This window comes from Protopterus annectens, chromosome 1.part2 (genome assembly GCF_019279795.1).
Source record: "Protopterus annectens isolate FY-2018-M chromosome 1.part2, PAN1.0, whole genome shotgun sequence".
In the NCBI taxonomy this organism is placed as follows: domain Eukaryota; kingdom Metazoa; phylum Chordata; order Ceratodontiformes; family Protopteridae; genus Protopterus; species Protopterus annectens.
In genome coordinates, this window is record NC_056727.1 from 559,641,281 (window position 1) to 559,669,124 (window position 27,844).

At 41.2% G+C, this 27,844-nt stretch overlaps 1 protein-coding gene across 1 annotated transcript in view; it reads left to right on the plus strand.

Moving 5' to 3' along the window:
- Window positions 1-27,844, plus strand: part of ACSS1 (acyl-CoA synthetase short chain family member 1) — a 1,456,620-nt gene that overhangs the window by 917,449 nt on the left and 511,327 nt on the right. The window contains exon 7 of the mRNA XM_044057731.1: window positions 25,491-25,628. Within this exon, the coding sequence (XP_043913666.1) occupies window positions 25,491-25,628 (138 nt within the window). The remainder of the gene's footprint in view (window positions 1-25,490; window positions 25,629-27,844) is intronic.

Genomic DNA, 27,844 nt, shown 5'->3' on the forward strand with positions numbered 1-27,844 from the left:
TCTTCTGGAAAAATAGGAGAGATATTAGAAAGGGAGAACAAGTCTCATATATTGGGTTATATTGGTACCAAAGCTTTAGCAATCCAGCATCTGATTCTGTATAGATGGAAGGCACAAGAGGGAGTGGCACTGTCCGGTGAGGAATGGGAACAGATTTAGAAGACATCAAATAAGTTAAAAAGATGGCCTCGCTACAGAGATCAGCAAATGAGGTTGATTTACCAATGGTACATTTCACCAGCTAAACAATTTAAACAGCTTGAAGCAAAATAAAAATTGCTGACAATGTGGCCATAGGAATTCTGATATGTTTGGGAATGTGAATCTGTACAAGAGGGATGAAAATATTTGACTCGGCTGAATGAAAAATTTGGTCTTTATGTCAGTCTAGGATGGAAATTTTGGCTTTTTGGTATAATGCCAACGGTCAACCCTCGGTTTGGCAGAGACCTTAAAGAGTAGCCCGCATAGTGACGCGTTTCTATGCAGAACAACGGAAAATGAACACAGGGTTTATGAGAGAATGTTTTGAGCGACTCCAAAGTAAACACCTGGGTTATATTCTTTATTCTTTCAAGGATGGTGGACAGAAGTTGCACATCCCACAAGAATGGGAGGTACTTTCTGATGGCATGGGGGAAAAAAAAGCTAAGTTCAAGCCAATATTTGTATTTGCATTTTTGTAGAATGTGAAAACTGTGATTGCACAATGTATTGTTCTTTCATTTTATATGTATGGAGCCTTTCTCCCCAGGCCTCCACTAAAAAGGGTCATTTTCCCAGGCTGGACTTTCCCAGTAAACAAAAATAAATAATTAAGATACATTTGAAGACTATCTAACCTGTGCTATGATGTGAAGATGTATCTTTTGTCTGTAATGTGCTTTGCTTAACAACATTACTTTCATATATTGTTGTTTCTTGTTTGTATTTTTCTTTTGTTTTTATCATGTTATATTGTTCACATGTTCTTTTAATGTTGTTATGTAATATTACTTTTTTATATAATCAATCAATAGAATTCAGTTCAAAATCACAAACTGAATATCTGGGACATATTCTGGACAACAAATGGGTATTCTCACCCATACCTCTCAACTTCTTAACACAAAAAAATCTGGGCAAAACTAAAAATAATGGGGGGACAAAGACCCCAAAATAGGGACACATTTTAAATATTGTTCTTATAAACTTAGAAAGTTGCCAGAATAAAAGGTTGAGTGTTAGTATACATTTTCTGAAGGATATGAGGTCTGAAACTCAAATCTATGTCATTATTTAGTTACTTCAGTCATCACTGATTTGCCAGAAAGCACAAATGTTATCAGGAACAGACCAAAACTTTGAAGCGAAAATCTGGACAGTTGAGAGCTATGTTCCCAACGGGTCTATATTAGATCACCAAACGCTTAGGTTAGCGAACGGTGATTAATCGACCCCATGTAAGCGAAAGCTTACAAAACGGAACTGTCAGAACTGCGATTTTTTTTCTAAGGGAAAAAAACGCTGTTCCAACAAAAAAAAGCAAACACTTTAATACATGATATTAAGTGGGGGGCTTTGCCCCCCCCCCCCACACCCCCCTACTTAAATATACCACCTCCGAGACCGCACAAAAGTGCTGAAAATGGCAAACTACTGAAGCGGCCAAACAAATTCTTTCCCAGGGAAAGAATTTGCTTACATGCCGCTTCGATATTTTGCCGTTTCAGCGTTTACAGCTCGACCAAGTCGCATTCGCTAACCTGCGTCTTCGGTCAGCTGATAGGAACCCATTCCCAACTACTAAGAAGAGAAAAGCCACTCATGAGGTGTGCCCCCAACACACACACACACACACACACACACACACACACACACACACACACACACACACACACACGTGTGTGTTTGACAGGGTTACAGACATTTCTTGGTTTGATTAATTACCATGGGAAGTTCACGGTTAACCAGGTACAGTACTGCTGTATAAATTGTTGAAAGGTAATGCATTTTGGCAGTGGAAATGAATTGTGCAAAATACTTTCCGAATGCTTTCAATATACTTTTCATAGCTAGATGAAGAGATTATTTTTTTTTCCGTTAAAATGCAGAGTCACTGCAAAATCTGTTACAGAACAGTTATGCAGAACTTTTCTAAAGTAGACATGGCAAAACCAGATTGCACTTGACAAAAGTGAGTGTTAAAGAAGCAGTACATAAAAATTTCAGCATGAAAAACATGCATGTTCATATCATTCAATGAAAAAGATTCAGTGTATCTCCAGGATTCTCTGGGAGGAGGTCCAACTGCATTACAACAAATGTCATAAGTAAAGCAGATACCTAATAAAGGATCAAATCATACAGAATTGTCACACATTAGATTGAGCACAACCATCGACAGAGGGGTTTAGAGAACATGGGAAAAACTACAAGACAATTCCATGCAGTATGTATCGGCAGTTGAAATATATGAAGCAGTATGAGGCTCCAAATTAAAAAAAGAAATGGAACAGTACTGCAAGTTAATTAAATTAACAGATAACCACACTATATATGCGTTTATTTGTGTAAGGGATCTGGGGGGTTTGGTGGAATTGACTTTAAAATGTAATGAACATATTAAATCAACTATATGACAGTGTTATGGTTTAATTAGCGATATCCTGCTTTTTGTTACAAATAGGGAGAATAAAGTTTTGATAATATTATTTACCATGACTGTTCGTCCTGTTATAGAATACTGCAGATCCTTCTGTGTGTTCAGTGCTTCACAACTGAAGAAGCCCAGATGAATCCAGAGGACATGTACAAGATGTACAAGGTAGATGTCAGGGATTGATTAGATGGAGTACAAAAGGAGACTTGAACAGTTGTCATTATATTCCATTGGATGTATATTACTAAGAGGGGATCTAATTTTAGTGTTTAAATGTTTGCAATTATGGCTGCTACCCTGAGTATTTCATTTACTAACCACATTGCTTCTGCAAGAACAGTAACTTTTTTGTTAACTTACCTCATCTACAACATCAGTTAAGTGCTCCTTTCATCACAGGGCAAGGAGGCTGTGGAAGTGTCTACCAATAATGTGTAGAGAGTTTAGAAACTTTTAAAAAGTTACTAGATATTTGGCTCAAGGATTATGTTTTTGTCACTGGGTGACTGATTAAGCAAACTCTTAAATGACCAAATTAGACCTTTAGTTTGGATTGCACATCATTGATCATTGATCAGATAAAGCAGTAATGCCAGTTAGTATGCAGTGGCTAAATAAGTCATTATGTTGAGAGTTAATACTCGGCTAGTTAGAGATTGGAGATGCATGCTTCAGTCCTTCATTAAGAAGCCAGGTAAAACAGGCCCAGTTTCATATCAGGTTCAAGGAAATTATTTAGGGTTTTCCCAACAGAAGTCATTCAGAGCATTTGAGACCTAGAGCAACAATGGCTATGGCAAATCCCTAGATAAAATGAATCCTGATTGTAGAGGTTGGGGCAATGACTGTGCTGATATGTCAGATAAGGAGTATGAATCAGTTTCTGACTCTGACTGTACACAATAGTGTCATGCAGAATAAGGAGTCTGTTTGTCTTGCCAGTTCTTGCCAAGAAGTGGTACTAAAATTACTAAAAAAAAACACTTCAAAGTCTGATATACTGAGAAGTTAAGGTGGTGGCAGTGGTTCTGACCCTATCCATAAGTGGAACAGTGTGCCAACACTAAGTAAACTGTCTCATCTGTTATTTTACCTCAGCAATTTATTCCTGGCATAGGAGATTTTCTACACATTCCCACTATTCCTACTGGTTTCACTTCTCACATTAAAGTTCAGGGAAGAAAACAACTCATTCTTGTCAGCCCTTGGTGGCTGAGAAGACCGAAGTTTCAGTAGCAGAGATAACTGGAGGTGCAGAAAGCACTACCTGTCCTAGACAAAGATGTCTGTCACAGCTGGATCAACAACTGGCTTGTTCTCATGGCCAGTCTCCTGATATAGATGCCATTTTCCTCTCCAGATTTTGATAGCTGGAATCTTAAGAGGTTAGTAGGGCTGCTAGGAATCCCTTCAGTCTGCAGGCACATACCTGTTCTTAACTTGGATGGAGCAATGACCCTTAATACCTCAGTTTTTCACAGTGCAGATAATCCTAATCTGTTGTAAGCACCTGCATGATTTGACATGGTTCAGGTAAACTTGCCTGCTATTCTATACATTGTTGCCTTGTGGGTGGCAGGATTGTGGTCAAGCACCTGATAAACAAGAAGTTACAAACAAGTGCTGCATCCCCACTGTACTTTGAAGAATCCTTCCCCTCCATGGGACCTAAGTGTTATGACTGACAGGTGTGCTCACCTGCCATTTGAGTGTGGCAGCTCAGGGTGGCACAGACATTCATTTCTTGGAAGACTTGTTTTCCTTTTGGGCATCATTACTGTACATTGAATATTGGAGCGCCTTGTCTACATGTTTAGGGAATCATATTTAGTCTTTCTAAGGAGTCAGGCATTCTTTAGAACTAAACCATATTTTCTCCGAAATGTGGCTTTAGAAATTGCCCTGAACTAGTCCTGTCATCTCCCTCATTTCCTTTTGGGGGAGAACAGAAATCAGATGAGAAAGAGACCTTTATGTCTTGAATGTATGCTACCAGCTCTTGTGTTATCTGAAATGACTGTACAAGTTTATGGAGACAGACCAGCTGTTGCCTGGTGTCACTTTTGCTCCATTAAAGAAGAACCTGCAGTTGCCAAGCAGACTTTCTCCAGACGACCTTTCAGTCCACACTACAGGACCTCTACACCATTAAAACCATATGTGAATGCTTCACGTCATTCCCCAATGTATAGTTTTACTCACATACTTCTAAGTATAATCTGCTGGGTTAGTCACTGGGCACTTTGACTCTTGTAATATTATTCTATTTGAAGTTATTCAATCTCGCTGTTCATTCTTATATATGGGTTCAGAGCCGATCCCTCAGCTCCAAGTCAGCCGCTTTCACAAGCTCGAGGTTTTTGAGTAGCTCGAGGCCAAGTCCCTATCCGATGATGGTCTCTGCCTCACCTCAGCTCTAGTTTGCTGCTGCAACAGATCGGAGGTCGAGAGTGGAGCTCGGGCCAGTATTTCTATTTTGAATTCATTATTATATAGTTAACTTTAGATTCTCTACCAAAAAGTGTGTCTTCTTGACTAGTTAGCCTTAATTTTTTGTTTAGGCACTGTCCTTAGTCCTTTCTGACAAATTTTCGTCTTTATAGAGCGGTTGTTCTTAGGCCTTTCATTGGCCGAGTTTGAGTTTTATCCCTATCCTGTTTAAAAAGTTTACAAGTTTTACTTGATAATTATAGCTGTTTTAGTTGTTTACAGTTAAGACAACTGTGTGATAATAAGGATCTCCGGATAATGAAACCGGACAAGGGGGTGGGATGGTCATGATGAACATGGTGGACTACAACAATAAAATGGGGTGTTTGCTAGCAGGTAAAGCTTACATGCTGAACTACATGGTGCATATAAGAAAGTGAGAAGTGTTTTACGGGATTTATTAATTGAAGGTAGTCACTCTCTGGATGAATTTATTTTTTTAAGTATAGCACAGCCTAGGATCCCTATCATTTTTGGGTTACCCAAGATACATAAAGACTTAGACCAACCACCTGTGTGGCCCATAGTTGATGCAAGGGGCTCCATTACCCACCCTATAGCCAAATTCTTGGACATCAGATTGAAGGACTTTGTGCAACATGAACCTTTACTATGTATGGGGCAGGATTAAAATTTGATGAAACAGTCAGTTTCATCACAACTGATGTCAGAGATTTATATATGGTAATACCATACCAGGAATGGTTTTGTGAATTTTGGGTGTAAGGGTCTACTCCAGCCACTGGTTAACACCTATGAGACTTTATTAGAACTAATACTCACAAATAATTTCATTCTATTCAATAATGAACTGTTTTACAAATTGAAGGTGTGGCAATGGGGTCAGTGTGCAGTTGTATGCCAACATAATTATGTTGGAATGGGAAAGGAGATTTTTAATAACCCCATGGTTTAAGTTCTGTACATTGTATACACTGGATGATGTCTTTATTTGTTGGAATGGTCCGAGAGAAGAGATCCCCTTTTAGAATATAATATATGCATGGCCAGTTTTTTTTTTTTTTCACGACGAGAGAACAAAGTAAATAAATATATAGTATATTTACTTAAGAGTGAAGAAAGAAGAAGGTCAGTTGAAGACCTTTGTAGCACAAATTCATAGGAAAGCAACCTATTCAAACAGTTTTCTGCATTTTGATAGTGCACAGCCATTTAAACAAAAAAGAGGGGTAGTAAAGGGCCAATTTGTAAGGGCAGCCCGGATGGTTAGTTTGATTGATAACTTCTTAGAAGAGTGTGACCATCTGAAAGCTGTTTTGCAAGAGGGGTTACCTGTTATGGCATCTTAATGAAGTCATGATTGAGGTGGTCAACAAAAGAGAAAGAGTTTTTTTTAAACCCTTGTTAGGTCACCATGAGGTGATACCTGCCCAGGGCATGGCCCCTATTGATGGCTGTTTGATTAATGGAGTAGAAACTGACCTGACCCAATCCAATGTTGAACAGAATTCAAATTTTAAATGTGCTTTTATTACTACTTTTCACAGTAACAGTAAGGATGTGTTAGATATTTTATTCAAAAATTGGGCTATATTGCTTAATGATAGGGATATCAGAGAATGTGTTGGAACGAAACCAAATATTGTTTTTAAGAGAGAGATGAACCTGAAATGCATTTTAGAGTCTAACAGAAACACTGTACATGCAGGGTCTATGAAAAAATGTGGCTCCTGTGCTCAGTGTAGTTTTGTGATGGAAGGCCACGAATTCTTGGTGAATGGTTTTAAAATACAGATGAATAAGAAGGTGTACTGTCATACTGAAAGAGTTGTTTATTGTGCAGTGTGTAACTCATATTAATGTTTCTATATTGGAAAGATTGAGAGGAAATTTAAAAACAGAACTTATGAGCATTTAAGGGATATCAGACTTGGTAAATCCACAAATGCCTTGAGTAAACACTGCACAGAAAAATCAGACCACTCTTTCAAATTTTACATTGTGGACACTGTTGACTTGGATAAAAGAGGTGGCCCATGGGGGCTGCTTTTGGATAAGAAAGAATTAATCTGGCAGGTCCGCCTAAATGCGGGGCATTGGCCAGGATTAAATGATTCACTCTCTATTGCTTGCCTGTTAAAACTAAAAGCAAATGAAAGGTAAAATATATAAAAAATAAAAATATAAAATATTTATATACTTTTTTTATATATACTTTCATTTTTATATAAATACCATTTTATAGATTTTATACACTACGTGTGTATTTGTATTTATATTTATATTTATTTTCAGCATCTTTGCACTTGTTAATGTCATTTAAATGCTGGTTGTAAAGAGTGTCTTTTTAAGAATATTTTTATGATTGCATTTCATGAATATTTATGAGTTCAGGGAGGTCCTTTTTAGTCACTGTGATGGGATTGGTTTATTACTTAATTAATACTCTTGCAGGATGTACTTAAGAGTGTTTCCTGGATTTGCTCTTATCTGATGAAGTTGAGAAGGTTCTTGATGAAAGCACTTATCTATTTGTTATTTTGGTTTAATAAAAAGTGTTTTTACTGCTCCCAAAGTGCTTTGCGTCCATTTACTACAAGGATTTACTTGAGTTGCTGAAGTGTGTGGTTCCAGGAGTGCTGGCTTTGTTTTTCTACAGTTTGTGAACGTTTGTGCTTTTTTAGTGTGTGTGTTGTTAGCTTGTTCAACTATTTAGAGATTGGTTTCTATTTGTCTAAAGTGCTCTTGTGTCTAGACAGTTTATATACATAGACATAGATATATCCTGTTCTTTCATTGAATTATGGCGGATCATAAAGAAAGAGAGAAACAAAAGTATGGGTTCAAGAAATGCCCTAAGTGTGAGCAGAAAATGTCAATGACTGATCTGCATGTCAGTTGTGTGTACTGTTTGGGGGCAGTCCATCTTCAGGAGGACTACTCCATTTGTCATTCCTTTAGCAGCAGGGTCTTTGCTGGAATGCAGGAGAAAACTGATAGACAGGGGTTTGTTAAAACCTGATTTCCAGGAATCACTTGACAAGGCCGACCAGACTTCAAAATCTTCGAAGGGATCCAAATCTTCGAAAGCTTCTTCGGAGCCGAAGTCTTCGGCTTTGAAACTTGCTGAGAAGGTGTGGTCGCCGGTTTCGCAGTCCTCAGAGCTGAGCACCAGACTTGTTTTTCGGAGCCGTTCCCCGGTCTTGGAGCCAGTCTCTGAAACTTTGAAATCACCTATTTTATAGTTGGTGACTTCGTCGATCCTTTCGACTCGTTCTTCGAGGAGCCTCTCCGATGTCGATGTGGACAAAGTGGTGCAGAGGCTCTTCGAGAATCCGGCACTAACCAAATTGTTGTCGGCTCCTGCCCAACCAGTTTTGGAGCCAAAGACTGTCTTACCTACGGTGTCTACTCCTCCTCTAAGCCGAGCTGGGCCTTTGGAGCCGGGGGAGGTGGAAGTGATGATTGTGGAAGAGCCAAAGCCTGTTCCAGTGCCATCGGCTGCATCGACTCAGACTACTTTGGTGCCGTTTGGGGAGTATGGGAGCTGACACTCTCCAGTCGGCACCGGGGGGGGGGGAGGGGTCAAACTGATTGGACGGTTCCGACCTTTCCTCTCAGAGCTTCGGCACAGATGAGCTCGGCTCGTTCCTGTTGGTCGGAGCCCACTGTTTCGGCGCCAGAGAGGATGCCATCTTCTTCTGAACCGACTACTTCCTCGCGTCGGAGCAGTGGAGCCTTAGATGCCATGAGGAAAGTTATGTCTTCCAAGACACCCACTTCATCAGGGCCTTCCTCCTCATCCCCGAAAGTGCTGCTTTCTACCTCTGCATCACAGGTCCCTGTAAAGCGGCGAGACCCAGAGCCAAGCTCCCACTGATGAGGTTCCCAGGAAGAAGCTTTGCAAGAGGAGGCACTTAGACTCCCCACAGGAGTCTGTCACATCAGACACTGACTTAGAGGAGTCAGAAGGGTCCCCAAGGTCCTCCTCGGAGGAAATCTTCTTTGCTGATATCCTTGAAATGCTGAAACAGAGGGGTGACTGGCAGTTCGTTAGCCCTTCTGATGATGAGTCGGTGCTTCTGAAGGCCTTTGGTTCTTAACCTTCCACCTCCTGGGTGACTTCACCCTTCGATGAACTAATGGAGTTGGTTGCTTGAAGGGAATGGGAGTCTCCTGATACTGTGGAACCTGTCCCTTGGAGGCCCAACAAGTTTATTACATCGCCACAGGACAAAATGTTTCTTATCAAGGGAGTGCCAGTTGATGCCATGGTGGTGGTTGCGGCCACCAAGAAAGAGATGTCTGAAATCTCTTCTACTGTCCATCCTCCTAATAGAGATTCCAGGACTATGGACAGGTATGGGAAATGCATTTTTAGTTCAGTGACTTTTGCCATGCGATCGCTCAACTATTTGACACATTTTACCCAACTTCAGAGAGAAGAGCTTGGAAGAGCTCTACAGTACTACACAGTATTACAGCGACATTCCCGATAAGGTGACATATCCAATTCCATATAAAACATCGTTAACTTTGTCTTACCATGCATTTCTTTCTCATATTCAGCTAATGGCTCGATGTCAGCAGCGGGGTTCAGCCTAGCTCAATAGCAGACATTCCTAATTCCCTTTGCTTCTTCTTGTCTTCCTTTTTCCTTCCTTCCTTCATACCTCTTCATTTGATACCCTTTTGGGCCTAGTTTCAGGCCTAAGTCAAACTAGGTGGAAACAAGATGAAACAACAAGATGGAAATCTGCCATAGAGTTTTCCATCTCTAATAGACACCCCCCTAACGGCAAGGGGAGGAAAAATGTAAGGCGAAAAAACAAGGACTTTTAACAAGGCTCGGAAGAACCTCTCCTCAAGGGGCAGAGGGGGGGTAGAGGGCGAGGGCCAGAGGAGTGAGGCGGGGGGAGAAGGCGCAGTAGAACTAGGGCAACAGGGATCAGTTCTTTGGCAAGCCCTATCAGCGCTCCTGAAAGGAAGCCCGACTGTCCTACTCTGGAGACAGTCGGGGGGTCACTTGTCTTTGTATCCAGATGCCTGGCTAGAAATTACAAAAGATTCTTGAGTACAAAGCATTGTTACCAGAGGTTATGTCATCCTGTTCTCAGAACCTCCCCCTGTATGAAAGAAAATCCCAGACATTCCACCCAGTCTCAGGGATCAAGCAGCCATAGAGATTCAAAGGCTGCAGAAAAAGAGAGTCATCCAGCCAGTCCCAGCAGACCAAATAGGATCCGGAACCTACTCCAGATTCTTTTTAGTTCCAAAGAAAACAGGGGACTGGAGGCCCAATTTGGACCTCAGCAGATTCAACACTTTTGTAAAGAAGGAGAAGTCCCGGATGGTCACGCTTCAATCGATTCTTCTGTTTCTAGGAATGGACAATTGGATGTGCTCTATAGATCTCAAGGATGTGTACTATCATATCAAAATGGCCAGACCATCCAGAGATCACGTGCGTTTCCGGCAGGGACCCAGTCACTATCTGTTCCGAGCACTGCCCTTTAGTCTCACAACAGCACCCAGAGTGTTTACTAAATGCATGGCAGTGCTTGCGGCTCACCTGAGGCATCTAGGATTCTGAGTGTTTCCGTATCTGGACGATTGGCTCCTCACCGCGACCTCCAGGCATCAACTGCTTCAGTCCAGGGATCACACTCTCAATCTGTGCTCTCAGTTAGGAATAACTATAAATTTTGACAAGTCTGCGTTGTCACCATCGCAGCATATCTCCTTTATCGGAGCAGACGTAGACACCACCACCACCATGGTAAAATTGCCACTGGAAAGAATAGTCACTCTTCGACAACAAGTATCAGACATTCTGACAAACAAAAAAGTACTAGCCTCCCAAGTGTTGAAATTACTAGGTACTATGGCAGCAACTCTCAGTTCCTCTAGGGCGTATGCGCATGAGAATACTTCAGTGGTTACTCTTCACCCAGTGGTCTTACCAACAACTTCCGATGTCATTCTTGATAATGATTACAGATTCATGCAGAAAGGATCTTCAATGGTGGTTGACCAGCCATCATATAACAGTAGGTCATCCATTTGTTCTCCCCCCGCCATCAGCCACAGTGACCACGGACGCTTCTCTGATAGGGTGGGAGGGGGGCTTTTTCAAGGAAAAACAGCCCAAGGCACCTGGTCAGAGACAGAGTCACAATTGCACATAAATGTTCTGGAGATGAGAGCAGTACTTTTGGCGTTGCAGTACTTCCAAGACATGTCAGTAGTCTGGTATATCAACAAGCAAGGGCGAGCCAAGTCTTATCCCCTATGTAGAGAGGCTTTGAGAGTCTGGCAGTGGGCTGTATCCACCAGGCTCTTTCTGATAGTGACGCACATCCCTCGGAAATCCAGCGTGATCACGGACAAACTGAGCAGAGCCATTCAGATGTCGCACAAGTGGTCCCTCAAAGATGATGTAGCAGAGATGATTTTCCACAGATGGGGCCAGCCTTGCTGCAACCTGTTTGGATCCCATATGAATGCCATATGCAGAAGCTACTTTGCCCTGAATCCTCCACCAAGGGAAAACCCAAGGGATACTCTCGTACACGCTTGGCCCCTGGGACTTCTATATGCTTTTCCACCAATTCCTGATTCTGAAATTCTTGCAGAAAGCCAAAGCCCTGGGGAGGATGGTAATTCTGATAGCCCCATATTGGCCTCGACAGATTTGGTTTCCCTTCCTTCGACTGTGCCAGCTAGAGGAACCTTGGATTCTGGACCCAGTTCCAGATCTGCTGACACATTCATCAGGGGCTCTTCATGCTTCTCTTCATTCCCTCAGATTGACAGCTTGGCTGCTCCGATTTCCAACATAGCCAGGTCCCACGGTTTTTCCTCGGAGGTACAGCATATCCTTGTATCCTCTCATAAAGCTTCCACCAGAAAGTTGTATGCCAACAAATGGAAGCGGTTTGCCTTCTGGGCTTTGCAAAACGATATTGACCCGTACGTCGCCCCAATTGCTAGCATTTTAGAGTTCTTGACTAAGCTTTTTAATGAAGGTGCTGTGGCTGCCACCATATGAGTTCAATTGGCTGCAATTTCAAATTTTCACCTCGGATCAGAAGGTTCTAATCTAATGTCTCATAGGTTATGTAGAGCCTTCTCAAAAGGTACCATATATCTTAGACCACCAGTTAGACAACCTGTCACTCCCTGGAATCTGAATTTTGTTCTGACAAGGATTATTCTTCCTCCATTTGAGCCTGCATCCTCCTGCCAACTAAAATTTCTGTCTTGGAAAACCATCTTCTTGGTGGCCATTACATCAGCACGTAGAGTGTCCGAACTTCAGGCCTTATCTATTAAACCCCCATATTTGATTTTTCACCCTGACAGAGTGTCGCTCAGGACTAACCCTTCCTTCCTTCCAAAGGTATGTTCAGAGGCTAATCTGAATCAAACTATTGAACTCCCTACTTTCTTCAGTAACCATTCCAACAAGTTGGAGTATATGTTGCATAAACTTGATGTTCACAGACAACTCAAGATTTTATTTGGATAGAGCAAAAGAATTTAGAAAATCAGAACAACTTTTTGTCTCTCATGCTGACACCAAGAAAGGGCTTCCAGTATCAAAAGTTACTCTTTCCAAATGGTTGACTGATTGCATAAAATTCACATATTCCTCCATGAATCATCCATTAGAACATAGTGTGAAATTGCATTCCACTAGGGCTGTTTGTACTTCTTCAGCTTATATGGCTAGGCTGCCTTTGGACACGATATGTGTTGCTGCCACTTGGTCTAAGCCTCATACCTTCATTACGCATTACAAAGTAGATAAGGCCTCCAGGGACAGGGCTTCCTTTGGTTCCACTGTCCTCAGGAATATACTCCCGTGAGCCACCCAAGATGAATGGTGCTTGGGACGCTACCCATGTGTAAGAATGAACAGCGAGATTGAACAATTTCATATAAAGAAGCTATGTACTTACCATAATGTTCCATGTGAGTTGTTCATCTCGCCTTTATTCTTACATTCCCACCCACCTTCCCCCTCCAGGCTTCTCGAAGAACGAGTAAGAGTTTTTGCGGTCTGGTGGGTCTTGTTATAGAATTTCTTACTCCTGCTGGAGTAATGTTCATGTGCTTATTATGTTATATATGTTGAAATCAGCAAACTAGGTCTGAGGTGAGGCAGAGAGCATCATGGGATAGGGACTTGGCCTCGAGCTACTGGAAAACCTCGAGCTTGTGAAAGCGGCCGACTCGGAGCCAAGAGATCGGCTCCAAACCCATGTGTAAGAATGAAGGCGAGATGAACAACTCACAGGAACGTTATAAGTACATAACTTCTTTATTGCAATTTGCTGTATTTATGGTATCTGTTATGCCCATAGTTTTCCTCCATGACCTGACTCATAATGCCAGTTGCATTATCCTTTGCCCTCAAGTGGTAAACTGCCTGTCAGTGACTACTGTGCTCAAGCCCACTCAACTGGAGTAGTGGCTGCCTGTAAGTCTTACTTAAAAATGTCACCATTGTTGATGTTTATGCCATGACTTTCTGGCATTCAGTGGACACCTTCTCAAAGCATTACTTTATTGACTTTGCCTCAGTGTGTCAGGCCTCTTTTAATAAAATGATTCTTCTGGACACAACCTCATTAGCTTTTTGTGGAGTACTGTGGCTGCTTCCACTCTGATGGTTACTGTTTGTGGTTTAGAGCAGCAGGGACCTATCGTATAGGCTTCCTGACAGTTATAACAGCCTTGTTCTTGTCTTATCAGTTCATCTATGTGGGGAGCCTCACTGATGGGTTAGGTATTCCCTTCTCCACCCCTCTTTGGTTGGCACTTCTTGTACCCAGCCACAGGTTTTGGAGTTGCCTGTAAGTGGTGAAAGCAGATACTTGTGCAATACTTAGTAATAATGAAACTGCCAAATCTTCATCTTATCTCTTGATTTGTAGCACAGTTATACACTCACTGCATCAGAATTGATACTTGTTCATCTCCCAGAAATCTTCCAGAAATTTACTAAATGCCAGTTAGTGAAAAGGATAAACCCAAACAAGGATTCATCAGGGATGTTCTACTGCTCGATCTGTTGATGCAGTAAGAATATATATGCTGTAAAATACTCACCACTGTAGCTGAATAGTTGAATTGCAAGACAACCTTTCAGTCTACATATGTAAATGCTTCACGTCATTCCCCCACGTATAGTTTTACTCACATACTTCTAAGTATTATCTGCTGGGTTAGTCACTGGGCACTTTGACTCTTGTAATATTGTTCTGTTGTAATTTGCTGTGTTTATGATATCTGTTATGTCCATGGTTTTCCTCTATGACCTCACTCATAAAGGATTAAAGAGGCTTAGCAGATTTAAGGATATGGGTTACAGGGTTGGTGACATTTGTAGGGCTAGCCAGTTTGCTCATCTTCAGGGCAGATCTGATTTATTACAATATAAGCAACATTATACTGACAACAGGGATCAACTTAGGTTGGTAACTACCTATGGCAAAAATACAAAATCTTTTATGACTATTATTTTCAGACATTGGAATATTTTGCAGGGTGAGGTTTCCTTTGTGGATTTTTAGAATATTGTTCATTTTCCTTCCATAAGGGTCGATCCTTGGGATCATTATTCAGTCATTACAAAAGATGGCAAGGTCAGGATAAAATCTTGGGTCAAAGAACCATCACTGGTGAAATTTGGTTGGATGCAGTCCATGTGACCATTGCTCACATTGCTCAAGGGCATCTAAAACTACAAGTTTTACCAGCAAGAACATTCCGACAGTATATGCTCTGCCTTTTTTTGGTAATTGTAGCACCAATTGGGTGATTTATTTGGCCTGTTGTTCATGCCAAGCTTTTTATGTGGTGCAGACATCTAGGCCTCTTAGGATAAGAATTAGTGAGCATATGAGTGATATTAGGAACAACAAACAATCCAGTGCATTATATAAACATATTTGTCAACACAAGACTGGGATCTTTAGATTCACCATTATTGATTGTATTTTGAATAATCAACAGACAAAGCAGGTTTACATGAAATACTCAATTTAAAAGAAAAAAAGTGGATTGTTAAGCTAGGGGGGCTTTTTCCACCTGGCCTCAATGAATACTTCTAAATAATCTTTAAACGAAAAAAGTGAAGCAGAAGCACCAAAATTGTAACTAGAATCCACCTTACAGGTCCTTCAGAAAACGGAAAATACGAGGTTTATTTGAAAAAAAGTTTTGATGCACAATCCACAAACTGCATAAACACATAAACGCACTTGTAGCACCAGCGTTTTCGTCTCTCCTCATAAAGACTTCATCAGATGACCTAGAATAACATTTAACCCTTTATATAGTCCCTCACAAATATGAATAAACCAATCACATTATATAATAAAAAATGTTAAAAACTGTCACTTCCTTTAGGAAAACAGTGTTATATGAAACCTTAAATTACACAGAGAAATAAACACTTACTTACAAACATGCTACTACATAAATACTTTAAAATTCATAAAATACTTTCCTTGTAATATAAAATTGTAAAAATAATAATAATAAAAGCATTTTAACTTACTCAGGTGATGTAAAAAACAACATTATTGCACCATCTACTGGCTTTATTAGGAACTGTGTCTTAGATGAAAACTATAGCTTAGCAGATCTCAATTTTAGTAATGGAACAATAGATATGAAGTCATTTAAACCAGGGGTGCTTGATGCTTCCAGGGTTACTTGCTACCAAAGTTCCCTGAACTCTATTCTCTCCTCCCATAGTCCACCCCTGATTTCCTTTGGTATTTGTTCCAAGACTACACAAATAAAATTAGCTTTTAACAAACTTTCATGTGTTTATATAAAGCATTAGTCTCCTTTTTATTCAAGATATCATAATTATGTTCATAAATCCTTCTCTTGAGTCTACGTTCAGTTTTACCAACATAGAAGGATCTACACTCAGCACACAGAGCAAGATATACTAACCCCATGGCTTCACAATGAAAGTACCCAGGGCTGTATACCCACTTATTCCTACCCTCAAAAAAAGTTTGTCTGTGTTAGCTATACTTGCACATTGCGAACAGTGGCCGCATTTGTAAGTCCCCACTCTCCTCCTATTCCTTGCCTTGTTTTTAACACCATGTTAAAGAATGCTTTTCAAACTGGATGAGTTCTTATATACAAATTTCAAAGGGCTATTGGGCAGCTTTTCCAAGTCTGAAATGGTTACAAACCTTTCCCATTCAGATTTAATAATTCTCCTTGTTGCTTCATTAAGAGCACTGCACTCTAATACAATAGCTCCATTGTAATTAACTTCATGTCCTTCATGTACGAGGTTTATTTGAAAAAAAGTTTTGATGCACAATCCACAAACTGCATAAACACATAAACGTACTTGTAGCACCAGAGTTTTCGTCTCTCCTCATAAAGACTTCATCAGATGACCTAGAATAACATTTAACCCTTTATATAGTCCCTCACAAATATGAATAAACCAGTTTGTGGATTGTGCATCAAAACTTTTTTTCAAATAAACCTCGTATTTTCCGTTTTCTGAAGGACCTGTAAGGTGGATTCTAAATAATCTTCTTAATTGATGCATTAAGTGAATATTGGTTAATTAATCATACTGCTGGAGAAATGGCATCTATTATTATTTTTTGTTCACTGAGGAAGACTGAAAAGCCGAAACTGGTCTGGTTTTTTGTAATGTGTATGTGTATTTTTTAATGCACTGTTCTAAATACAGGATTTGTGCTGGCTCTTTGTTTTGTCTGATTTATCACTTTTTGCGCCGATGCACTAGCCATACTTACGAGTTGCTTTTTTTGTTCAGTTGCCTTTTTAAGCCTAACCACGCATCACAAATCTCTGACATGTTCTGGCACCCTTGATTAATGTAAATAGGGGTTTGGGAGATGAAACATTTACAAGCAAGGGCCTGGGAGATGAACCATTTACAGGCTGCCTGTGTTCACTAAAGACACAGATGATGCCAAACCAGGATGAATGTCCTGTTTTCCATCAAATTGTCCAAGTTACACTTGAATTAGGTTAGGAAGGAACTCTGCTTCACATGGATGGGGAGCCTGTTCCAGAGAAGGTGTAGTCTCTGGGATACATATCTATCTCTCCAGCAGGTCCTATTTATATCATAGACAAGGCTTATGGCTTTGGAATGGGTAATTCTGGTATTTTGTTTTGCGTATTTGCAGGAGGTCCATCAGGGTGGGGTCTGATAATGCCTTATGCGTCAGGCATAGATCTCCCCTCAACATCCCCTTCTGTAAGAGAAAAGAATACAGTGATAAGGCCTTTAGGTGGTCTGCATAGCACGTTACTTACTTCCTGTATTCTTTTAGCGAGGGACCTCTGTGGATGTTCCAGTTGTTGCTTGTGACTGGTTAGGTACATACCAAAGGGGCATTGTACTCAGTGACAGGTCAGATGAATGCTGAATACAGTGAAACAATGATCTCGTTGGACCTAGTTGCCATAACCTTTGTTTATAAGTTGCACAGCATAAAATAATTTGCTCACTACTATAGATACATGGTTGTCAAAGGCTAGATTATTGTCTATGTATGTCCCCAAGTCTCTGACTATTCTGTCATATCTTAGGGATGTGTTGTCAGTATGATAGTTATCAGGGGGTAGATGACTTCCCAAAGGATACTATTATGCATTTCTTGGGATTTAGTTTTAGTCCATGGCTTTAACACAAGTTATTGATCTGTGTCAGCCCTACCTGGAGAACATTTGTGTCGTGGGGGGGGGTTCCTGTGACTGCTCCTAATTTTCAATTGTCTGCAAATTTATTTAGGCAGAGGATCTTGACATTGGCCTTGACTCCAGGGAAGTAATAGCCAAAAAGGAAACGGTCCCAGGACCAATCCCTGAGGAACTCCGCTTGTGACTGGCCTCTTTGTAGATGTGGACTCCACAATTCTAACTTCCTGGGTCCTGTCTGTGAGTCAGCTGGCTATGTACCAGGTGACATAAGGATACCTCTTGAGTTTGTCAACAATGCCTGAGTGGGGTATTGTGTCAAATGCCTTGGCCAGGTCAAGCTAAGCAGTGTGAACTGCTTTTCCCTCATCCATTGCTTTAGTGCATTTCTCAAAGAAGGTCACCTGGTTTAGTAGGCATGACCTTCCCTTGACGAAACCAAATTGAGCAGGCTCCAGTGTTTGGAGGTTTCCTATGTCATTACTGATCATTTCTGTGATAATTCTTTCTATGGCTTTGTATGTGAGACTGCTGAGACTTAAGGGGCTGTAGTTTCTAGAGTCTGTAGATGGCCCACCTTTGTGCAGAGTGATGACTGTTGCTGTTCTCCATTTGTGAAGCATAAAGCCTGTTTGGAGGCTACAGTTAAATAGTAGTTCCATAGGGCCTGATAGGTCATGTTTCATGCTATTTAGAAGGCATCCTGGGGTACTGTCTGGTCCCACTGATGCAGTCTTCTTGGCCTTAGAGAATGCACTGGGGACCTGTTCCCTAGTGATAGTTGGGAGAGTTATATTTGATGATATTTCCCGAGGGGAGGTTGAGGGGAAGAGAGGGGTAAAGTTAGAGCTGAATTTCTCTGCCAGTAGGTTTGCCGTATCTTCTGGCTCAGTATAGGTGGCACCATTAACAATGAGCTCTGCATACAATTCTCTATTGCTTTTGAGGTTGCAGACATAGCTGAAGAATGGCTTGTGGTCGCCCTTAGCCTTGGAGGCCAACTTTACAAAAAAAAAAGGGGGGGAGCTTTTGGTAGACTTTATTTGTCCTCTGAGGTGTTTGTTTACTTTGATGAGAGTGCTTTTATCCTGCTGGGTGCTACACCTCAAAATTTTTGCCATGATTTTCTTCCTTTCTTCCTATGTTATACAGCCTACTGATATTATACTTCCACAAGGGTGGCTTTTTTTTTTTTAGTTAGTTTTGAACTTCTTCCTGGTGGGTACTTCTACCTCTGTGCAGCTATTTACATGCTTGTATAGGGTTTCTGAGAAGCTTTTCATAGCCAGCAGTATTCTCAGAGTTTATGGAGGCTTGAAAATTTGCCACGTTATTACTTGATAATAGGAAGTTAGCCTTAGAGTATGAACATTCCAGGGTTAGCTGGGGTTCTGGGTTTTATTTTTACTTCAAAGGAGACCATTTTGTTGTCTAACCTTACCAGAGAATAAATTATACTAGGGGGTGTACAGTTCTGTCCTATATTAGTGAGTATCAGATCCATTATGTTTGCACCTGTTGACAATCTGGTCCAAGTCTGTGCTTACAAAATCCAGGAATCTCTGTGCCTGTATGTTTGGTGTCATATATGATTCCCAGATAATAGTGGGATAATTAAAGTTTCCCATGAATATGGTAGTGGTTTGGATGGTGAGTGTTTCCAGTAAGTTTAAATGCAAGTTATAGGTTTCCTGGACCATAGAAAGGGACCTATAGCTTGCAATGAAGTTGCATGGAATTTTGCCTATGTTATTTTCAACATGGAAAAGCTCGATTGCATTGTCTTGTTTGACCAGCCTTGCAGTATAATTATTTTTGATGTAAATCGAAACACCTCCACCTTCAGTCTCTGTCTGTGTAGTAGCTTCTCTAAATGTGTGGAAGGCATTATAGCCTTGCACAGCTGGTGTGCTCTCAATGGCTTTAAACCATGTCTCAATGACTGTACAGACAACAGCATTCTCTAGGGTGAGGAGAGTTGTTTCTTGTTTAGAATCCTAGGTTCATAGGTAGGTACTAGGCTATCTGCCCAAAGGCATTTATAAGCCCAGCCAGAATGTGTAGGCTTTCGCTGCCCCCTTACATTAGTTCCTGTGCCTCTGTCCAGCAGAGCCACTGAAGTGATCCCCGGGGTAAACTTTCTGTTTCTCATCCACTTGTCAAGGTTTCTCTTGAAGAGTGCTAGCGAGGAGCTCTACCTAATATAGATTGGAATCTTTTTCCAAAGCATGGGAAGTCTATGGGACAGGAATCTATCCCTCCAGCACATCCTATTTATTGTTGTGGTGAGGTTTCAATCCCTAGAGCGTGTGGCTCGAGGGGATAAGGTTTTCTTTAGGCGGAGCATGTCCAACAATTCTGGGTTGGACATTGCCTTGTATGCCAGGCAGAGATCACCTCTGAGCAGGCAGTATGCAACCGAGTACAGCTGGAGTTTCTTCAGTTGAGCTGCATAGGGCATCTGTTTGAAGCCAGTGATCCTCTTGGTGAGGTACTTCTGTGGTCTTTCCAGCTGTTGCAGGTGTCTTGTAAATGGGGCGTTGTACTGTATGATCGGTCTGATGAGTGATGAGTAGAAGGGCACAATGACCTCTTTTGATCTGGATGCAAACCCTTTTGTGATAAGGTGGGCCACATAGAAGGATTTTCTAACCACTTTGGCAATGTGATTATCAAAGGAGAGATTACTATCTACTTGGGTCCCCAGATCCCTTATTACGTTTTCCGTATTTAGGGGACTACCACCTATGTGGTAGTTTGTAGGTACTTTGTTATTTCCAAAGGGAATAACTATGCACTTTTTGGCATTTAGCTTGAGGCCATGATTTTCACACCAGGTATCCGTCTCAGTGAGATCCTTTTGCAGGATGTCTGTATCAGCCGGTGAGTCAATTATAGCCCCTAGTTTGCAGTCATCTGCGAACTTGGTCAGCCATAGTCCTCCTGTGCTTGTCTGTACCTCTGAGAAGTATATGCCGTACAGGAGGGGTCCTAGGACTTAGCCCTGGGGAACGCCACATGTAACCGGTTTAGAGTCAGACCTAGCTCCCGCAACTCTCACTATGTGGGTTCTGCCCATGGGCAACCCATCTTGTGACATAGGGGTTTATGTTCAGGCTGGTGAGCTTGTCTATAATACCAGAATGGGGAATGGTGTCAAAAGGCCTTTGTGAGGTCTAGGTAAGCTGTGTGTACCACCTTTCCCTTGTCTATAGCCTTGGTAACTGTCTCAAAGAAGTCCACCAGGTTTAAGAGGCATGATCTGCCCTTAACAAAGCCGAACTGGGTAGGGTCCAGTATTTGGAGGTTCCCAATGTCTCTGTTAATGAGTTCCATAATGATGCACTCCATAGCCTTGCAGACCAAGCTAGTCAGGCTTATAGGGCGATAGTTCCCGGGGTCTGTTGTGGCTTCACCTTTGTGGAGCAGAATAACCGTTGCTGTGCACCACTCTATGGGTGCATAGCCTGTGGAGAGGCTGAGTTTGAACAGTGTGTTTAAGGAGGGGTTAGTTCGTCTTTGAGCTCATGTAGGACACAGCCTGGGACACCGTCTGGTCCCATTGATGCTGTATTTTTGGCTTTGGAGAGGGCTATTTTAACCTGAGTGTCTGTGATTTCAGGGGCTCTACATTCTTCTGGTATGGTTATGGGCCCTTTTGGGGGTGAGAGGGGGGTGAAGTTTGCACTGAACCTGTCTGCCAGGATGTTGGCAATATCGGTTGGTTCAGTGTATTTTGTGCCATTCTGCACTAACTCTGAGCAGATCTGAGCATTGTCACTTAGATTTTGACATAGCTAAAGAATGCCTTGTGGTTATCTTTGGAGTCCTTGGCAAGTTTTCTTTCAAAGCTCGCCTCGGACGATTTTATGAGTGATCGTATTTTCTTGCTGATACTGATCAGGGATGTCTTCCCTTCTTGGGATTTTACTCTTTTCTGTAATAGTTTCCTCCTTCTATTGTATAGCTTGTTTATGGCAGGGATCCACCAGACTGGTTTCCTTTTCTTGGAGGAGTGAGTATGCATTGAGGAGTAACACCTTTAGATTTTCCTGGTTTTTAATTTGCTATGTAGGAAGTACTTTCAGTTTGGCATTGCCCAAAAAATGCACTATGGGGTGGAAAATGTTTTAGCTAATATTCAAAAGCCTCTAGGGGAGAGGTACAGACCATCCCTGGCAAAGCAGCATGGTCTGTTGACCATCTTTTTCCGTGGTGACAAATATTGCACCCCCTTAGAAAGACACTAGAAAGTAAGCCAATTATAAAAGTCAGTCACCTTCTGTTCCTATTGTAACATCATCCTTCTGGAAGGTAAAATGCTGCTAAATGCTAAGCTCACACCAGCCTTTGACACATATTCAGAGAGCTCCATGATGTCTCTCTTCATATAGTCTAGGAGGTATGTCTCAGGTCATTTGCACCTACATGGTCTACAACTGAGTCATACTGGTACTTGTGGAACAATGACCTGAGTGTGTGTGTGTGTAATGTGCCGGATACTTGCCCCTTATAAGCAACTGACTGTGACTTTCTCCTTACTCAGCCTTGTGAGAGGGATATGAGTTTATCTCACAATGGAGTCTCCAATAATCAGAATGTTGGATAATGTGGTGATTTGCTGTATGGGCTTAGAAGTAGAGGCTGCAGGAGATATTGCTTGTATGTGTTAATGTTGGTGTTGTTTTGAAAGAGTGCATTCAGGGCTGCTGAGGTTATTTATGTTTACTTTGCAAGGAGGTCTTTTGGGTTTAGGAATGTTACATTTAAGTGCCTCAGCATATGTGGGTGTATGTGCCTTCTTTGAACTATGAGTGATGGGTGCAGTGTGTGTACTACTGACAACCGGATTGACATTAGGAGTGCTTTTATGTGAGAGCTTTGCCTCCAGTGACAATGTGTAAATACATCTCTCACAAACCATATAAGTTTGTTTGAGAATTAGCCGGTTATCAGGAAACTTGAGGTATTTGCTGCATTGCCTCATGATGCCCGTATCCATCAAGCTGGTAAAGGAGATAGTGGGAAAGTTCATATCCATGGCAACAGGCCCTTTTTATTGATTAGTTGATTTCTGTGAGACTATAAAGTAATGTCAAGAGTATCTGGTTTGCAACTCTCGGGGCAGTGCTTGTCACTGCAAACTAGTTGTCCTGTGTGTGACTAAGTATTGATGAAATTCAAGGGTGCTTTTACAAGAAAAATGTCAACTCAAGGTGTCTGCGTATGTACAGAGCACTACCAGACACTTGAGAGGGAAACTAATAAGTAGACCCTGATGATTTATGGATGAAGTATTTAGGGAGATGTTCGGAAGTTAGGTTAGACAGCAACTAATCAAGCAGTACTTACTGAAAAGAAAGAATTAGCTTTGTCAAGAACTCACCTGATTGGCTACTGCCTGGCTTCTACTAGTGCTAGTCTCACCACAGCTTCATGCTTCTGCGATACAATGCCCCTTTGCTTCTTCTTTCACTAGAAGGAAAACAGTATTACCAACTCCACGATGAGAAGCAGACCGCAGGCTCTGTGGTGGTCAACAGTCTTGTCCCAGATAATGCAAGGGTCTGTAGGCTTGTTGTAGCTTTTCCTGGTAGCTGTCTTGAATAGCAGCCAGACCAATTAGGAAGGTCCAAAGCAGACACTCACTGCCCAATCAGAAGCAGTCAGGAATCAATGCACTTTCTCTCTTCTCTCACCAGAAGTGCAAACTATAAGCACAAATTCCAAGCTGCCTCCTATGAAGCAGTTATCAGGTTTTCTGGTGATCAACAGTCTCCAGGAAATAATGCCCCTATGTTCTTTCTCTCACCAGGGAAAAAAATGGAAACACTAATCCCAAGACAACTACTGAGAAACAGAGTGTGGGCTCTCCAGTAATTGGTGGTATTGGACTAGATGCTATAAATTTTAATGGTAAGATGGAAAAATCAGTTAATGTCATAAGAGTTGCAGTGTGCACTAACCAGTTAGATATGAAAGAGGGGGTAACTTAAGCTTTAGCAATCTTAAGTGGACAGACACTAATTTTAAAAGAGCAAGATGGACTGGAAGGGAGTGAGCACTTTGCATTCTGGTTCTGTGGAATACTGTGAGATGGCCAATAAATTTAAATAGCTGAAGAGAGGTGATTTCCCAAAATAATAATTTTGTGCTTACCCAGAATAGCCAGTGAAAGAGGAGGGGGAAGGAAGTATGTGGTCTAACTAACATAAGAGGCAGGTAATTAGAAAAAAACAGTTGAGTTTAAAATCACAACAGCACCAGTGTGGGGGACTGAAGGATAATTTAATTTCTGTTCGGTTCACAAGAGACACAGCTGTGGTCTCTTTCCTAGTTTAAATATGCAGTTAAAAGCAGAATATAAGTAAAACACAGTTCATACCTCTCAACTGTACAGATTTTCGCAGAATGTCCAGATTTTTGCCTCATACTTTTGGTCTGTCTCTCCCCGCTGTGGTGGTGCTGCGGTAACTTTGTCGCCTCACAGTAAGACGCTGTCCGGTTCGATTCTCAGCTAGAGCGTCTTCTGAGTGGAGACATGCGTGAATGGGCATACCTTCGTTGAAGGTTGTGCGTCAGGGCTGGTAACTCAGCACGTAAAAATCAACTACCAATCATTAGCGGACCGGAGTTCCGCTATGGCGACCCCTAACCTAGAAAAGCCGAAAGACACAACAACTTTTGGTCTGTCTCTCATAAAATTTGTGGTTTTCTGGATTTTTTGTGGCAAATCAGTGAGAATTGAATTCACTAAATAAGGACAGGCATTTGATTTTCAGATTTCTTATCCTTCAGAAAATGCACATTAACACAACAGGTTTTATTGTAGCAACATTCTAAGTTTCTGAGAGCAAGATTATTTACAATTTGTCCCTATTTTTGGGGCTTTGTCCCCCCATTATTTTTGTCTTTGTCGGGATTTGTTGTGCAAAGAATTTGAGAGGTATGCATAGTGTAAAGAAAATACACCACAGTATACAAATTAGAAGAAAGCAGTGAAGTAATACAAAATACAAAAAAAGCAAAAACAAACTATTCCCTTACAGAAATCTATGGCAGTTTGTGTGAGCTTTTCCAGTAAAGGTTGATCTGTTTAAGCCTCTGACCTGGGGGGAGTATGTGTTTGCAAGTACAGTGTATGGCCATTGCAACTTTGCTTTTGGGATAACTGAGAAGAATGATTTTTATTTTTGTTACAAATACAGCTATTTGATCCTTACTGTTATCCAGCCTATGAATAGCTGTTCAGTAATGGCAAGTGCTTGTTGCTCGTGTTCATGTATTCTTCTGTTAGACTGTTAAAGTCATTGCTGCACATTCTGGTGCAGTGACCAAGTGACCATTTTGTCCTTTGGTTATGTGGAGTAGTCATTAAATATAGCTTGTTTACTTATTTATTTCACTTATTTTGAACAAGCTAAAATTCATTAGACAGACATGCTTCTTAGCAGGGATGACCTTGATGGGTGCTTTGGTTTGACTAAGTGTCTTGCTAGAGCTAATGCAGTTTGCAGACAGAGATTGAGAACATCAAAACCTGATAACATTAATGTTCCATACTTTACTGTCAGATGGTTTGTTTTCATGCAGTATAAACAATGAATGCTCTTTACTGATGAAGTGTAACGTTACATGTATATTATCTTACTGTGCTTATGGTTATTTTTAGGTAGGTACTGGGAGACTGTACAGCGGTTAAGAATCAATCAGTTTTATGGTGCCCCTACTGCATTCCGCTTGCTGATGAAGTATGGAGATGACTGGGTGAAAAGGTATGACCGGTCTTCCTTAAAGACATTGGGTTCAGGTATGTATTGATGGATTTCCATAAGTGGTAACCATTGTCATATAAACCTGAGTAAGACCTTAGTGTGATGACTTTATTTTGCCATCTTGCACAATAATAGTGTTTTGAGACTTTGGCGTCTTTGGTTGGGGAAGAGAATAAAGACATTATTTGTTGACTGATTGTATTTCCGTTACCTCTGAGCTATTGAGTTTTTTTCATCATATACCATGGGTTACAAATCTAAGTTTGATAGGCACTGTAAGCTGTGTAAATACAAGAGGACAAAAATTGCATGCCACTTTATTATTCACTCTTCTCTGAACTGCATATTTCTCTACCTGCCCTTTCCTTGCAGAGATAAGTCACCTAGAATTGCATGCAGTTTTTGTTTGTCTTTTCGGCTTTTCCCGGTTAGGGGTCGCTACAGCGGAACTCCAGTCCGCTAATGATTGGCAGTAGATTTTTTTTATGGTGCCGAGTTGCCAGCCCGACGTCCAACCTTCAACGAAGGCACGCCCATTGACGCATGTCTTTCGAACGCCACTCGACCGCGGGGAGGACATGCTCAGAATAATGCCTAGCAAATTACTGCACTTCATAGTATTTCTCTGTACGGGTTATCCCAGCACATACTATGCAATAGGAACACCATACACATTTCTGGCTACACTCCCAACCGATGCTTTTCCTATCTTATTTCCTGTACAGTTTCAAGTCTATAAATGTACTTCCTTCTACCTTAAAACTCCTTCACTCATTGCCTGGAATAGTGATATTTCAGAATCTTTGAACATGACAAAATCCAACCACATGCTTTCCTGTGAGCCCAAGGGGGCAGTGTTTGTGTAAGCAGAGGAGCTGCCTGACTGCTAGGCACTCTCGTGATTACCAAGTTTATTATGGGGCTTTTCTTGCTCTTCTGTCTACTCTGAAGCATTAACAACATGCAGTCATACACTGCAGAGCAGAATACATCTATGATATTCCTACTGCATTCCTTATACACTCTATACTGTAATCGTTGTGTGCTGATTAGGAGTTTGATTTTTCCTTTATCCCTACTCTCAGCTGACTTGAAGCTCATGAACTCAATTCTTAGTATAATTATCTGTAATATAGCTTGTAGTTCTGCTTCTTCCTAACTGTAAAATGAACAAACAGCAATTAATTCTGGTGTAACATACACAGTTTTGGTAAATGTGAGATCAGAGTCATTTTTGATATGTTTAGGAGACTTTTCTTTGACTTAAAAGAGGTTCAGTGTAACTCAGGCTGTGAATCCATGATCTGTAGCACTGAGGAAGACTAGCATAAAGTTACTTTAGCTGAGGCTGAGAATCCATGGTCTGTAGCACTGAGGAAGACTACCATAGAGACAGTGTAACTAAGGCTGAGAATCCATGGTCTGCAGCACTGAGGAAGACTAGCATGGAATCAGTGTAACTAAGGCTGAGAATCCATGGTCTGTAGCACTGAGGAAGACTACCATAGAGTCAGTGTAACTAAGGCTGAATATCCATGGTCTGTAACAGTGAGGATGACCAGCATCGAATCATAGACTCACAGGCTGTACAAGGCAAATTGTCATGTGGCCATTTATGCTTTGCCAGTACCTATCCTTAGACCTTACCTCCTTTTTCAAGGAGCAATAGGCCAGTCGTACTTGGGGTGGATTTATGAATAGCCATCCAATTGTCTAATTACTTCTTAAAAGAAGACAGCATGTCAAATTGCTTAATTTGGGAGGAAGTTTGTTCCAGAAAAGGGGTAATCACTGTATGACAAATCTGTCTTTCCACAGTGATTTATTTATTTGCAAAAGAAGGTTCAGATCTCTGGTTCTAGCATTCACAGGTTTGTTTGGTTAATGGAGAAATAAAGAGGTCTTGGGCTGTCAGACTCCTAAGGAGTCTGTAGGACAGAATATGGGGCAAAACCTCCAGACTTTTGATATCTTGAGGTCCTTTAGTCCCATGATCTTTTTGTTAGGAACCTTTGGGGTCTTTCTAATTGCTTGATATGTTTAGTAATGTACATCCCAAAGGGAGCATTATATTCAATTATGGGACTGATGAGTACAGAATATAGAGGGGAATCAAGAATTCTTTGGACGTAGAAGAATTATCCTTTGCAGTCAGCTGTACCAGATACAAAGGATTTCCTAACTGCTGTTGCAACATGGTGGTCAAAGGAGAGGGAATTATCGACCCGTGTCTCTCACAACATCTTTATTT